The sequence below is a fragment of the Gymnoscopelus microlampas genome (assembly GCF_963454915.1).
Source record: "Gymnoscopelus microlampas genome assembly, chromosome: 19".
Taxonomy (NCBI): domain Eukaryota; kingdom Metazoa; phylum Chordata; class Actinopteri; order Myctophiformes; family Myctophidae; genus Gymnoscopelus; species Gymnoscopelus microlampas.
Genome location: NC_139956.1, coordinates 20,574,745 through 20,591,285, shown reverse-complemented (window position 1 = coordinate 20,591,285; position 16,541 = coordinate 20,574,745). Strand labels below are relative to the sequence as shown.

General features: G+C 45.2%; 2 protein-coding genes across 2 annotated transcripts; both read right to left on the bottom strand.

Moving 5' to 3' along the window:
• Nucleotides 1-5,142: 5,142 nt before the first annotated feature.
• LOC311034411 (cysteine-rich and transmembrane domain-containing protein 1-like) lies at nucleotides 5,143-5,502 on the bottom strand (the record flags this gene model as incomplete). The annotated part of the gene is made up of 1 exon (XM_084042292.1): nucleotides 5,143-5,502. The coding sequence occupies one exon, from the start codon at nucleotides 5,500-5,502 to the stop codon at nucleotides 5,143-5,145; it is 360 nt and encodes a 119-aa protein (XP_083898418.1).
• A 2,448-nt stretch (nucleotides 5,503-7,950) lies between these two features.
• LOC311034410 (ubiquitin carboxyl-terminal hydrolase 9X-like) lies at nucleotides 7,951-15,254 on the bottom strand (the record flags this gene model as incomplete). The annotated part of the gene is made up of 2 exons (XM_084042291.1): nucleotides 7,951-8,073; nucleotides 8,178-15,254. 2 exons carry the CDS (start codon nucleotides 15,252-15,254, stop codon nucleotides 7,951-7,953), a joined length of 7,200 nt encoding a protein of 2,399 aa, XP_083898417.1.
• Nucleotides 15,255-16,541: the final 1,287 nt, after the last annotated feature.

The following is a 16,541-nucleotide window of genomic DNA, read 5'->3' as shown; positions in this document are numbered from 1 at the left end:
ACCAGGGGGTAATATAAATCTTCTCTTCTGGGGGTCCGTGGCACAAAACATGGGGTTCGTTCCGCAACCAAATAAATATCAAGGGGTCCTTGAGTTTGACACTAAAAAGTTTGAGAACCACTGGCACACACACACACACACACACACACACACACACACACACACACACACACACACACACACACACACACACACACACACACACACACACACACACACACACACACACACACACACACACCTCACCTGTCTCTTATAAGTTATCTCATGCCGCAGGCCAAAGGCGAGCAGCAAACACGTGATGTCCTTCACATAATCTGTTCAAAGGATGGAACACACACCTCATCATGAATCAGCCGGGTAAACCTTCTAACGAGGCTACAACGATAGTCACGCGTGGCCAGACTGTTGCCTCCCACAATTTACAAACGTTTCCGGCATTCAGAGATTGTGGAATAGTTGTCTGGTGACGCGAGACTATACTACAACGACCAACATCTGTCAGATATCTGTATATTGGTCTGCATCGAGCAAAACTGACTGCAAACTGACACAAACTCACCAGGGTTGCCATGTCCACTTATTATACGCGACATTGGGTTTCTTTTTCTGTGAAGTTGCTTGTAAATATTGGCAGTTGCGGTTTTTTGGACTTGTTTCTAAAGGGTAGTTGCTTAGTTAGGGCTAGCCATGGTTCACATGTCATGTATGACAATCATGTTTCAGGGCTAATTTTGGGCTTGCTTCCTAATGTTGTTTAAACCGCTGGTTCTAAAATATTGTATTTATATATTTTATATAGCTATTTTAAAATGTAATTATACAAGGACCCTCATCTGAAAAATATTTTGTGCCAGCTACCCTGTCCCCATGCAAGATTTGTGTTGTTAACATGTTTCAAATATATAAAATTTCCACTTTTTTCTCTAAGAATTATTTTTGAACATAGCAGATCTACAAAGCCACGCGTTGTGAGCTTGTAGATTGGCTATTTTCGGTTCTTTTGGGCTTGTTTTCAAAGACCTCGTTGCTTGTTTCTCTCGCAAAACCTGGCAACACTGAAACTCACCTGCCCCTGGCTTTATTTTATTGTGACCAATTAAAGAGCCCACATTAACAGTTTGCTATTAAAGTCTTTAACATAGCCTACTTCAATTTGGGTGCTAATATAAATGCCCCAGGTTGCTAATGTGACCAATATAGAGGAAGATAGACAGGGTGATTAAAATAAAAGAACTGCCAGCCACACAGAATCAACAAAGCTTTAGGCTTTTACAACCTAATCAGGAGTTTTCAGTGTTCACTCTATTAATTACAGAGTGTCTCTTTATTGGCTGGCAGTTAAACGAGAATCCTGACTCCACTGATCAGCCTGTAATAAATGAAATACACTGAATGAACCACCACGCCCTGTAATTAAATGTGTTACTAAGCAAATAACAAAATGCATAAACATGCCGCTGAAATGTAAAGAGTTCGCCTTCTCTTCTCTCTTCTCCCTCCACCCTCGATCAGCTCAGCTCATGTATCCAGTAAATGTCTTTTTTATTTATTTATTGTTTTGTCAAAAGCAAAAGCCTTAAACAGCAGAAGAGTGTTATATGCGATTGCCCTCTGCTGGCTGCAGTATGCTAGTACACACTGACTCGATTATGTCCATAGTATAGCAGTGGTTCTCTCAACCTGTGGGTCGGGACCGATATATTATAACTCTATAATCGGTCCCCATATGATTTTGGGGGGGTCCCCAGATGACAGTGAAGTGGCAATTTAAGGCCTTTTAAGACCTTTTTAATACCTCAACAAATAAAGAAAGAAAAAGACCATTACTGCATAAAAAGTAATGAACAAAATATACTATAAAACTGGTCAAACATTGGCCAAATCAGGGTGGGGGGTCCCCAGTTCAAATATGAATATTTTGGGGGGTCGTGAACTGAAAAGGCTGAGAACCACTGTAGTAGAGGATAATAAACAAGACTGCAATCTGTCAATTGCTAACTTGCGCCTTGAGAATTAATGTACAATTAATGTACAATTTAAACAAAGAAACAAAAAAAAAACACGCTTGAAGAATATGGCAAGGGAGTCGGGATTGTGGGACCAGTTCAGGGCCTCAATGCGGAACCTGATGGAGAACACGACAACGGACTCACAAGGAGTCTGGGCCAAATCAATGAGGGCAAAACTGGAGTCAGTGGAGGATGGGACACCGTCAAAAGTCTTCGTCATCTCATCCGCGAAAGCAGGGTAAGAGCGGATGAGGGGCTATGCTTATTCTTTAGAAAAAGGTTAAAACCCCCAGTCCTGAAGCTTGACCAGAGAGAAAGCCAATCGTACCTGTGACCTGGGCAACACCATCAAGCAGTGGAGGAATCTCATGCGCCCGCGCGCGAAGCCCGATTTGCAAGAAAGAAAAATTTTGCCATTTGACATCATTTATTTATTTCATTCGTAATAGATAAATGCTAAATGGGGAATATTTTTTGTAAAAAAAAAAAAAAAAAACACACACACAAACAGGATCTGTGGTAGATCCCCAGAGGGAAAAAGAATCACCCGCAAGGTAACTTTCCATGTCGCAGGCACGCTGAAAACAGCATATACCGACAAATATGCACGTCAGTCTATGGTCTTTCCCACCTCCCCAACTGTCCACAAAACATTTATATACACTATGATTGATTGTCAGACCATTGGTAAACACAAAGGGTATCACTGTTGTCTAGAGAAATAATATAACCGGAGCTGTCCATTCATTTGTTTAGACCATGTTGAAAATAGGATGTCTCGCGTAATACAGTGGGAAAAAAATAAATAAATAAATATATATATATATATATATATATATATATATATATATATATATATATATATATATATATATATATATATATGTATGTATGTATGTATGTATGTATGTATGTATGTATGTATGTATGTATGTATGTATGTATGTATGTATGTATGTATGTATATATATATATATATATATATGTATATATATATATATATATATATATATATATATATATATATATATATATTAGGGATGTCCGATATTATCGGACGATATTAGCATAAAAATTGGGAAAATATCGGTATCGGTTTTTGAAAAAAAAAAATATATATATATATATTTATTTATTTTTTGCTTTATAAATAAGTTACAGGAGTTCTTACTGTATATGGTGTGTGTGATATGAAATTTGAGCTTACCCTAATCACAATAATCCCCGCATATATCGGTATCGGTTGATATCGGTATCGGTAATTAAGAGTTGGACAATATCGGTATATCGGTTATCGGTAAAAAAGCCAATATCGGACAACCCTAATATATATATATATATATATATTATATATTATATATATATATATATATATGACATCAGAGGTTCACATTATGCCATTATGCCATGCCATTATTAGACCTGTACTTGTTTTTGTCCTTTTTTGTGTCGGTCTGCCGACACCAGCATGCCAGACAGTAACATTTCCATCTGAAAGGATGCATGAGTCCATTCTTTGTCATTGTATTATTTTTATTTTTGTATGTATTCTACACTTAGCCTACTGCTATAAAGGGGCCATCAGGAAAGGGGCCATCAGGAAAGGGCCTCTGTTAGGTAGAAGGAAGCCTTTGATAGGGTCAAGTGGCAGTAGCTACTACTACTCAGAGAGGGAGTTAAGTTGGTATGGGTCTAATCTAAGGCTAGAAAAAGTGTTGTTTGTCCTAAATTGCAGAGGCGATTTAGGGGCCCCTATAGTGTCATAGAGAGAATCACAGTTTTATTTGAGGGAGGGCCAGAGGTGATTCTACATTACAGACTCAAATCTAGCGAGGGCCTTAGGGCTAGGTTCCAGCGTTAGGCAAGGTGTATTCGGGAAAACAGCTAAGATTGCAGTCTGAGTCCTCAGGTCAGGTGCCAGTGCCACTGAGCGTGTGGTAGAGCAGGGGTCTTCAATGTTTTTCAGATGAAGGAACCCTTGGCTGAGACACAACGTAGGCACCCCCACTACATACTTATTGTATCAAATTGTGTTGCATATCAAACAGGTTGTTTTTTTATTTGTTTGCTTTTTGTTTTAGAGAAAGCCTTCCATGCACCTTTGTTAGATACTTTCAAAGCTACATCACCACATTTAGCAGATTTTTCATCAATGTCTGTGGACCGTTCAGACATTTGATACTTCCACAGTACTTTCTTTTAAGTGCCTATAGTTTGTCTCCAAGTGATGCTGCTGCAACTTTGATGGCTTCATAATGTTGTGTAAATGTAATATTTTCGTTTGTTCCTTTACACATTCTCTTTGTTAATAACATGTTGAATTCATGTTAATGTTTATTTTCAGACATTTACATTTTTTTTAGGGGGGATGTTCCTGTCACACAAAACATTGGCAGACCCCCTGTAGTAAGTCAGTTTCTTTTGTTCTCCAGATTTATATCACATAATGGGAATATTACAAAGGGTCCTTTGTTCCCTAGCTTTACATGTCCCTTGTTCTCCAGCTTTATATGACACATAATGGGAACCGAACATAACAAGAACATAACAAGAACATGACAACGGGTCTCATGTTCCCAGGGTCCTATTCACCAGCTCTATATAAATACTTCAGCTTCAAGTTTATTGTCACAAACGTTTACGGGAGTGAAAGAATGCGTACAAGCTTCCACAAATTGAGAAAAAAAAATTAATAATCATAAAAAACGGTCACGTAACAAAATACAATGACATACCAAAAACAAATATATAATAAAAAAAAGATGGCTACTGGCACCATGGCTGATATCTCCAATGTGGATCTCTAACTTAAAGTGGCCAGAATGATATCAGTCCTCTATGACGTATGACTCCAATTTTGGGCAATGAAAGTTTCATATTAAATATCAAACTTTCATTTTATAATGGAAGTCAATGGGTTTAGAAAAATAAAACGTGTGGTGAAAAAAATGATTTCAAAAGATTTGTAACCCCACAGTCTGCCACCTCAAGTGACAACTCGATTGAGGTGGGAATGGAGTAAATTCCTCATTTGCAACCCAATTGAGTATCTCAGGTATCTCGGGGCAGAGGTGGGGATAGGAGGTAACCGGGTGTAACATTTGTCGTAGGGAGGGGCGGGTGGGGGACATTATGTTATCACGTCCAACATGCAGCAGCAACACAGGGCTGCCAAACACCCCGTGAGCCAGCCTGGATCATCTCTCCTTCTGTTCTCCACAACATGCACTGTGTGCTTGGGAGCCCCACTATACATAGAGCCAGGCCCCTGCCAGCCAAACTGTGGTACTTGATAGGGGCCTCCGGAGCCAGGATAGGGGCCCACAGGACTAGCCTGGTAGTTAGCGTAGGCTGGGTTTGGCTGTTCCATATTCATAGGGAAGCCATGAGGAGGCCCCATTGTAGGGTAACCCTGGGCTGGGTAACCTGGAGCGGTGGGCCCTAGGCCGGGATACGGAGGGGGATACGGGGGGGCCTGATCAGACTTCATCGATAGACTTTAACAGGAGTGTTGCCAAGACACTTGTCAGCTTGTCAGCTGTCTTATATAAATCCTTAATTTAATACAGCTGAGGTTCTAGTGTTTTACTGCAGTGAGTGGCCCATGTCTCTTTAAAAAGCCCTGTGCGTATCTGTCTTATGACGTATCTATGACGTAGTGTATGATGTATGACTCCAAATTTGGGCAAGGTTTCAGCTCGATCGGACCCCATTGACCTCAATTATAATATTTGCCAGACCCAAGGGGTCGGCCTACATGAGGCTTTGTACCTGTTTTCTCCGTACATGGGCATGCCCCCTTTGCCCTTAGGCCCCAGCCATAAAAGTCTGTCCCCCTTTCGTCCATACATGGTCATACTGTACACAGGCTGACACGTCATGTGAAGTCCGGCTTATAAAAGTCTGTCCCCCTTGACCCCAAGGGGTCGGCCTACATGAGGCTTTGTACCTGTTTTCTCCATACATGGGCATGCCCCCTTTGCCCTTAGGCCCAGCCATAAAAGTCTGTCCCCCTTTCGTCCATACATGGGCATACACAGGCTGACACGTCATGTGAAGTCCGGCTTAGCCGTGACGTAGTGCTCTGATCTTATAAAGTAGGATCAGAGCTAACTAGAAAATGTGCTCCTCGGAGCACAAGTCTCCGCCAGCAGAACCGTGCCATCAACTGTCATCAACTGTGATATCAGTTTGTACTGGAATGTACTGTTCTTGATTAATCCTGCCTAAGCTATTTATATTACGTATTGTGATGACACCAGTGTGTCTACATAATGTATTGCTCCGCCATTTCTCAGCCATTTCGTGATTATTCCTGTCTTACCTCACTTTGAAAGAGACCAAGACTCTTTCAAAGTGACACATCTATTTATAGGCCGCTATACGTCATGCGTCTCACTAGCCAATCCGAGCACACTCTTTCAACGTATTGTCACGTGTCACGTGAGGCTTGACCAATGTTAGCTTGGCCGAGGGGGGACGGGGACGTAAAGTGAAAACATAGTCTCCGCCAGGAGACTATGAACCCCTTCCTCACCGTGGCACCTCAGGCCACATCCTACTACTATTGATCATATATATATATATATAATTTTTTTTTGTTTTAATTATTGTCTCCGCCAGGAGAGTTTGTTTTCACTTTCCGTCAGCCAAGCAAACATTGGTCGAGCCTCACGTGACACTTGACAATACGGTGAAATAGTGTGATCTGATTGGCTAGTGACATATAACGGGCTATAAATACATGTGTCACTTTGAAAGTGTCTTTGCCTCTTTCAAAGTGAGGTAAGACAGGAATAATCACTAAATGGCTGAGAAATGGCGGATGCTGTAACAATTGGATAGGACACTTACACAGACAGGACGGATAGGACACTTACATAGACAGGACGGATAGGACACTTATACAGACAGGACGGATAGGACACTTATACAGACAGGACGGATAGGACACTTATATTATCCAGCAATATGAAATCATTTGTGCACCTTGACAAATATGAAAACATCATTACATCATTATGAATACATTAACCAACCGTTGTGAGCTTCTACATCGGCTAGAGATTTGGTGTTGACAGAAAAAAGCAGTCCAAGAAATGTAGGTCAGTTTTTACTGAATTACATCAAAAATAATTATTGTGTAATTATGACCAAATTCATATGGTAGAAGGGTATGACAATAAAGCACAGAGATGTTTAGTTTTTTTTAATCACTAGTCCTTCCGTGGGCTACACTATTCTGGTGAGAAGCCATGCAGCCTAAATGTAAAAGAATATTTACTAGAGCTTCAAACGTATTAAAGTAAAAAGAAAAAAAGGGAATGTGTTTTATCAACACCTTGTCACAAACATTGTAAAAGTTAACCAAGCCCTGTCTAAAACCAACCACAAGTTTTTTTATATTATAGGTTATAAAACAAAAAGTTATTTTTTTATTGAATTTTTAATCTTACAGTTTCTCTTTTTTTTAATCTTAAGCTTTCTCTTTTTTTAAATAGTTATTATTATAGTATTAATTTTGTGTTGTTTTTTCATCAGATCTTCCAACAGCAGAACAGCAGACCAGACAGTTATGGACCAGACAAATTCGAACAGTCAAAAACATTAACATACTATTACACAATCATAGATAAAGGCATCAGCATCATCAGATCTGTTTAAGATTTTAACAGTGTAGCTCAAATGGGTCTGTCTATGAGTCTGAGTCTGTGTGTCCAGTGCGTGTAGGCTACCAGTAGGTAGATTTCACTTATGTTTTTTTCTTTATCTTTCTTTCTTTTTTCTTTTTTAACTTACATTTTATTATGGAAGTCTATAGCTGTCTGGTCGGCTGTAACCTTGCCCAAATATGGTGTCATACGTCATATGTCATAGATGACTGATGGCATAGACTATCCACATGAAGTCCGAGATCCACGTGGGAGTCACAGCGTTATTAGACCACGTCTTGTTCTTTTCCCAGTTGTTCTCTTGTGCTCATAGGCCGGGGAATAGGAGTGGGGCCAGGGCCTGGTGTCTGATTAGGGCCTGGCACTTGAGCAGAGGTAGGCCCATGGCGCTAGGGGCTGTTCATGGTCAGCAGTTGAGTGTTGTCCTTCCGTGATCCCGTCCTGATCGTGAAGTTATCTTGTTTATCTCCTCCTCAGGACAGAGCTTGCGGGCCATGTCCAATGTATTCTCCAGGAAGTAACCATTGGACATCTCAGTGCTCTGGACGTGAGAGTTGTACCAGCTGGTGCTTTGTCTCTCCAGTTTATCCCCTAGCCACTCCACCACCGAAATCCATCCGCATTTCAGGTCTCTGTTACTCTGTAGGATCTGGTAGGCCACAGGAAGGCTGTTGAAGAGATTCACCATCCAATTGATGCACAGGTAGGCCTTTTTCTGTTCTTGGCCGAGCTTGGACTGCTGGATGATGTCGAAAAGCCCATTTGTATCACAAATATCATTGATCACATACTCAACCCTGGATGTCTGCCAGGAGTCCTTTATGAGCATGATCTTTAGCAGTAGGTTTAGGCAAGTTTGACACCTCAGCTCATTGGTGTAGCCTGCCACCCTCGAGAGCAGCTCGCTGAGAAGGGTGCAGGAGAACTGTTTGTTCTCCCAGCAGCAGAAGCAAAGCAGCTTGACTGTCTCCTCAGGGTTATTGCACTCCTCAATGATCTTCTTTACATAGTTGGTATTTGTAAACAGGTCCTCTTCCACCTGCTGCTGAATAGGCATCAACAGGACATCAGCATATGGATTAGAGAGAGGGCAGTTCCCGCTGTTGGAAGACTGCATGTGTGAGACATTACAGCAGCGCACCAGCCGGGAGACCACAGCATAGAGCTTGTCCAGCTTGGTGTCCTGGTTCTTATAGCCCAAAGCCACCCACATGAACGTGGTGGGAACACTCAGCTTTAAAAGCTGTTTCTTTTCTTCCAGGCCCAGACTGGCATAACGAACAAAGACATCGAAGTACTGCTGCAGGCGATGGCAGTGCTCTGACACATCTGTCCTGAGCAGGTTGAGCACAGCTCTCAACAAGTGGTCACTCAGACTCAGGTTATCGCAGCCCTGAGCCGAGGGTCCGGGGGAGGGACAGGGGCCATCTTTCAGGGAGGAGTGCGCAATGAAGACGATGAGGTTGGCGAATACTTGCCGGACCTCAGCATTAGGGCACTCCAGCAGGTACTCTGAGAAGCGGTCGCTATGGGAAAACAGGGCGTTGCATGCAAACCAGTAGCGTACATTCTTACTGTGTCTCAGCAGGTTGCAGAGGGCATCATACCAGTCACTGGCAGGACCCCGCACTACTTTCTTGGTGTGAAAGCCTGTGCTGAAGAGGAACCTAGCAGCCAGCTGAACACTTATCATGGCTATCTCCTCTGCCAGAGGACAGTCTTGTCCTTGTCCAGGTTTTAAATAGACATCGTTACAGGTCAGAAGTTTCTTAATGAACTTGACATATTCCCGGCTGTATTGCATTCGGTTCTGCATGAACTGTATGTTCTCCTTACGCACTCTGCTCTCGATTAAGCTGGGCATCTTGACCCGTTGCAGCTTGCTGGAGATGGTCAGCTCCTTAATGTGCTTGATCATCTCGATGTCCAGCGAGTCCATGCGCTCATAGAATAGGATGTAAGCATTCCACAAGGGCTTCATCATGTGGTCGAACACGTCGCCTATGTACTGGCCGCCAAACAGCTCATCCATGTACTGACCACCAAAGCACTGGTTCTTCATCTCCTCATCATCCATATTGCACTCCGTCACGTCACCATCATCAAACTTGTACCAGCGGTCGCGTTCACCATCACAACCGTTGCGCTGGATGATGTACGAGTAGTAATGGCCACCGCTGGCTTGGCCCGAGTGCACCAGCACACCCACCAGTCGGTATTTGGTACTACTGGGCGGCGTGGGCTCTGATGGCTCATTCTGCTGAATCACCTGATTCTCTGGATGTATGTTGTCACCCTCCAACTTGGCCACACCGGCCACTGTGTATGGTGCCATGTTGAGCTCACGCGGGAACTCAAAGTAGTCATTGAACTTGATGGCGCACTCACGCTCCCAGTCATAGTCGAATCGCTTGAGCTGGATGGCTAGCAAGGGTGGAAGCTTCTTGATCAGCAGACGCTTCACTGTGTCCACCTTCTTGTTGCACTTCTCACAGTGGTAAGCGTTGGCTCCCTCCAGCAAGTCTCCTTTAACATACTGCTCCATAGAGTCCAGCAGGTTCTGGTGGTTTCTGATGTCTACATTCAGAGTGGTGAACGACTCTTCGCACTCATACCTGTGGGGGCAACCTTGACAGATCTTCTGATCAGCAAAGGAGCCACCCAGCACCTTCCTGAGTATAGTGGGGTGGCCAAGGGCTTTCAGAGCTTCGTCCAGACTGTCCACCAGAGAGTTGAAGAACTCCAGGGCATCGTGCTGCTCCCTCAGGTTCACTGGCTCACCCCATAACTTGAACTGATTCCAGAATCCTTTCGGGATGTAGTACTGCTTCCTAGAGGCGGCCAGGTGGCTAAATATGACCTGTAGGTGGCGCAGCACACCAATGTTGTACTCCATTCTGTCCTCTGGCAAGTCAGAGGGCATGTGTTCGATGGACAGGATGCCATTGCGTATGGCAGGGATCATGTACAGCTGCTGGATGACTGAGTTCATGTAGCATGTAGCCCCCGCGTTCTTCAGACCTACAAAGCCCTTGCTGGGCCGCAGCTTCACTGCAGGCAAGTACTCCCAATCCAGCGTCTCACAGCTTTTGTAGTACATGTCTGTGAGGGTGTCAGCGATCTGCTTTAGGTTGGGGATGCAGCCTATGGCCAGGGCCACCAGCAGTTCGAAGCCGGCATTGATGGAGGCGGGGCTGCTGCACACCGGTACCACCTCCTGCTCAGAAGGGAAGTCCCCACTACTCTTCATGCTAGACGCCGGGAAAATGAAGTCATCTATCAGCTCCTTGATGAGGTCAATTCCTCCCTTCTCACAGCCAATGTAATACTTCTTCTCTGGGGTCTGGAAGGCCAGCAGCTCAGTGGTGACACCGATGTGGCCCTCCATAATGGTGTCCTCAACACCCGTCTCCCCCGTCCTCTTCACTTCATCCCGGATTCCTTTGAGCCAGTTGATCTCGTAGTTGAGCAGCACCTCTACGTTAGGCAGGTTGATTTTTCTGTCGAAGGTGTATTTCAGCAGGCGTCGGAGCAAGCTGAAGTGGTCCTCTGCATACTTGGCATGCTCCTTGGTCATGGTGAAGAGGAGGTGGATGAAGGACAAAAGAGGTTGACAGTCCATACAACAAGTGGTGGCCATGAGGAAGAACTGTTCTTGGGCCATCTGACGCACAGATTTGCTGTTGCAGCGCAGCAGCAGGTCTATGATGTAGGTATGCCAGGCCTCTTCTTTGATGATCGTGTCTAGAGCCGTGGGCATGAGGGCGAAACACAAAGTCATCACCTCCAGAGCCTCACAACACACCTGTTCATCCTCCCCATCTGGATCCTTAGCCGCATTCATCTTATAGATCTTGCTGATTTCTTCATTAGAGCTGAAAACAAGTTGTACTGTACCACAACCTGATGCCCACACTATCTTCTGTAGAGCCCACACAGCGCAGATATCTGGGATGTACTTTGACGCATGGAAGTTCTCGTCAGAGATCTCCTGGGCTAGGCGGATGGATACATTGTGCACCATGAATATCGAGGCAGGGCTGGCGATGTTCTGCAGGACCACAGCCTGGTTAATCAGTGAGACAGTGATGTTGCCCTCACGACTACGTTGACAAGCCTCATTCACGGCATGACTGACGCGGACGGCGGTGAGAAGCAGCTTGGTGATCTTCAGCACGTTGAGGTAGGCCTCACGCCTCGTCTCCATGTCTGCAGATGGCAGGAAGGTTTTCAGGGTGAGCATGCTCAGCACCAGGGGTAACCCACCACTCTTTAAGATATTATACTGGAAGTCACTGGCCTCCTCGTCCAGTGTGTCGCTACTGGCTGGCATCAGCAAGGCATACAGAACCTCGATGCGGTAGAGCACCTGTGAGGGTGAGGGACCAAAGAAGTAGGAGTCCAGTGTGGAGCAGTTCTTACCCAGGTTGGCATGGTCCATACACACTGTACGCAGTTCCTCCACTGTATTATTATTAGGGGGCATAAGCTTCATGAGTACCCGAGCTCCATCTCTGAGCAGAGGCATGTTGAGTTTACAACCCAAGTCAGCCAACTGCCACAAGAAATAGATGTAGTGCCAGTGCAGGGACATGATCACACCAGGAAGGCAGCTCTCAGCCTCAGGGTTGGATCCATCGCTGTAGTGGTTGCCGTGGTTACCAGGAGACTGAGTGTAGTAATCGGAGGAGCTATCTGGACTGGAGGGCATGTTGGCACTGCTCACCTGGGTCAGCTTGGCTGTGATCAACGATTGATCCTTCAAACTGAATTGTCCAACCAGCTTCCTGTCATCGTCTGGATTGACCACCTCCCCGTCAATGCAGAGCTCTATCGTAGAGCTGGCTTTGATCTGGGTGAGGATGCGGCGGCGCACCGAGCCGATGGTGTCGTTGGTGTGAGAAAAGATGTTATATTCGCGGGAATATTCAGGGAATTGCACGGTCAGCGTGATGTGTTTCCCCCAGAAAGCCCTGGACATGGGCAGTATAGCCCTCTCCTCGTGGTAGTTGCTGTCACACTTCTCGATGTACTCCTTGAGCACTGTGAGAATTCGGACCATGCGGATGGCCTGATGGCATGTGCAGTTGATTCTGTCCTTGTCCCCATCCAGGATGATACAGTCGTAGGATGCCTTCAGACGATCAAAACATGACTGGATGAAATCCTCATGGATCTTCACCTGATTGACTTGTAGCTTTGGTCCAAGGTTGGTATAGATCTCTTTCAGCAAGTCTATAGCTTGGCTGGCTATGTCGTCACATCCTTGAATTACTACCCTCCAGAGGTAGTCAACACCTATTAATTTCAGGTCATCCATCATGCATTTGGACACCAGCTTACCTTCCCTGCAGTTGACAGCTTTGAAGAACATCTCGAAGCACTTCATGCCATTCTCTGTCAGCAGAGACGGGTCTAGCTGCAGAATGTTGACCTCGAAGAAGTCCTTGTTGATGACAGGATCAAGGTCCAGCTCCTCGCCCATCAGCTCGGAGAACCATTTAAAGCAGGCCTCACGGTCACAGAGATACACTGCGTTCTCAGCCAGACACTTCCAAATCTGTTTGGCCTGTTGGGCACATAGACACAGCTGACCATCCTTAAGTAGGAACCTCAGGAAGTTTAGGCGTTCCTGTACTTCCTCCACATGGCTGTAGCGGCTCCCAGCCTGCACAGTCTGAGGGTCAAACTCCACCTGTATCACTTTGGATAACTGCCTCATGGTCTCCATGTAGGCAGAGAGGTTCGTAGCCACCAGGGATAACAGAGTGTGGTTATGCTGTATTTGGTTAATCAGGTCATGACGGTAGAAAAGAGAACTCCTTTTGAATTGGCTAAAGTTCTGTGGAGCTTCTCCAAACAGGCAACAGAGCTCTCTTATCTGCTTGAGAGCAGGGATCACCCACTTGGCATTGGTACGCAACTCCTGTATGATGCAATCTATCCAATGGATCTTCTGGATGTCTTTGTCCTGTGAGAAGCTGTTTTTCAGAATCTTAATGTGGGCACTAAGAGCCTGGTCCATGATGTCTACAGACACATGGTCGCTGTGTGCCAGGTTCCACAGCAGGTTGAGAACCTTGTGGGCCATCATTCCAACCTTATCGTCCTCAGCTAGAAGCCGTATCAGCTCCAGTAGTTTTTCACGCTGTTTTTTACTGGCGTTGGTCCAGCTTACCTTGAAACAGTCAAAGAGGTGGTCAAGTTGCTCAGGAGCAAAATACCAAGCCAGCTTGGCCAAGAGGTCGTGGACATTCTTCACAATTGCCTCATGTTTGCCAGCCTGTGCAGCCCAGATGTTGTCAAGGTCCTGCATGGTAAGAGCTTTCTCTTTGATGACAAAGCAAAGGATGTTCTCCAGTTTCTCAACATACTGTGGCTGGTGCAAGCTGTCCCTCAGCACGATGGACAAGATATGCTTCTGTTGGATCCAATCCACCATGCGTTTTCTTGAGGTATGATGAGTGGAGGGCATACTAGTGATCACCTTGTTTACTTCATTTAGTGCATTCATTTTGCTGTTAAAAGAGGAAATTTGCAATAACCTAAGAATAATTTGCAACCTGCAATTCTCCACCTTCTCCGCCTGGCCCGGGACTCGTGAAGCCAGATTCTCCAGAGACTCAAGTATCATGGACAGTGTGTTATTCTTGCCTTCATTCTTGGCCTCTTTCTTCAGCTGCTCATCTGTGAGGTTCTCCAGAACCTGGGGGACCATCTCAATGACTGGGAGGAAGTACTTTTCTACTGTGTGAAATGTGAGGAACTTGTAACATTGGCCAAAAGGCTTGATAAGTGCAGCAATGATCTGGACATTCAGTGCTTGTCCACTTATGAAGCGATCGTGCAGTATTTGAAACCCATTTAACCTGCCAAATTTGTTTATCACATCCACCAAACAGCCATAGGATGGTAACCAATGGTCTTGGTAGGGAATGGGGCAGGCGAAGAGCTCATCATCAGCCAGCTGGCCCCGGGTGAGGATGGTCTTACGCTGATGATTTCTGGTATTCATTAAGTGGAAATTGCAGAGGGGGTTGGTGGCAATGGCTAAAAGCTCCAGGAGAGGTAAACAGTCCTGAGAGAGCTTGGCCACACACAGCTCCACCAGCCGGTAAATGTTGTTCATACACTCAAAGTTGCAGCCTTTGGCTCTGAAACCGTCTTCTGACAGCAGCATCTTTGTGAAGGAGATGGTCAGACCATCCCGGAAAAACCTCTGGCACGCTTCACTCTTGCCGTCCAGTCGTTTATTACTAAGATCTATAGCAGCTTCCAAGAGGACTTCCAGCTCTCCCCTTTTTTTAATTAGATTCCTCCAGCTGGGACTGTTGATCATGTCATCGAGCTTGGCCAGGGCAGCGTGGGGGAAGTTTGGATAAAGAGCCTCATCCAGCTGAGGGGGTTCATCCCACAAGCCCACAGTATCATCTGGGCTCACTGGAGAGTTCTCGTTGGAGGAGTTAGGAACTGAGATCTGGTTCTGTGGCCGAACAGGCTGCATCTGGGTATCAGGCGGGCCCTGGCTGTCGTTGCACCCCATTGGAGAGCCATGCGTGGTAGCAGTCATGCTCGCCACAGGGCAGATCTTAGCCAGGAGAGAAATCGCAGCTGCCTCAGCCACAGAGCATGGGAATGAGTGCCCGAACAAGAGAGAGAGGAACAAGATGGCGAAGAACAAAAGCACCTGGAGATCTACAATGAATTTGAAAGGTCTTCCCCCCTTTATTAATGGTCTATAGTCCAGCCTTGAGGGATTACGGTTTCGCCGTGGGCTACAGTCCTGCCTTGAGCAATTATGGTTATGTCGCAAGCAAGACAAAATAGGTTGCCGTACGATCTTATAATTCCTTTTGGATGTTGTTCCTGTGTCACCTGCACGCTATACCAAGCAAGCCCCAAAACCGTATCTTGTGAGATCTCTGGGTGTGTGAGTCTGTCACAATGCCCAACTGCGTGACCTGTCACAGTATATATCTATACCGTGATGTATCACCATATATGTCACTAGAGCGTTTGTGCAACATCAAAAATGCCCCGCTCCATTGTGGGGGAAGACCAGAAATCATCATGAAGAAGCTACAACTACAAAAGCGCACTCTGCGGAGCGCATATTTCTGTGGGTTTCAGCCACCAAGGTGCAACAAAGCTGGGGTGAATAGCATTTCTACAACATTATAAAAGACCAAATACTCGACTGGTTGTTTAAACCTGAATCAAGACCCACTGTAGTGATGCCCAAAGATATAGTCTATGATGTCAGACTTGGGTATGTCAGTTATCTCCATATATGGGGATGTCGGAATTGAATGGGTCAATTACCTCCATATATGGGGTTCCAGGCATCCTGAACACGGTCTAACTCGCCTTGGTATCCATTTACGACTAATGCTGGCAAGTATGCTCGGAAACGTTCTTTACAAACATGCAATGCAGCTTTCCACATTTGTGGGGCAGAGGTTAAAGTGATTTTGGAGGTGTGCTCTATAGAGGCACCTAAATATGTGACTCCAATTTAGGATTGATTGGATGTTGCCACTCCTGCCTAGCATCTAGATCATGATGTTGTGGGATTTCTATTGTAGTGTATAGGGGTTGAGGCACCGTTGACTAGAGCTCTTCACGGGTCATCCTATTCCGAGACCCGTACGGGTCGGATCCATATTTTATCAAAATCACTCGGGTTGGTATCGGTTCTATTACCTCGGAACTCAGGTCTGTCTATCATCTTATCTTACTACTATATAATTATAATATAGACAAAAGCTCCGAAAGTTCGGCAGCGATTCGCAAGCACAGGATCACTCCACATGCCTCCAAGACCCGTCACAGACTGTTGATCTGAAGAGCTATGGCT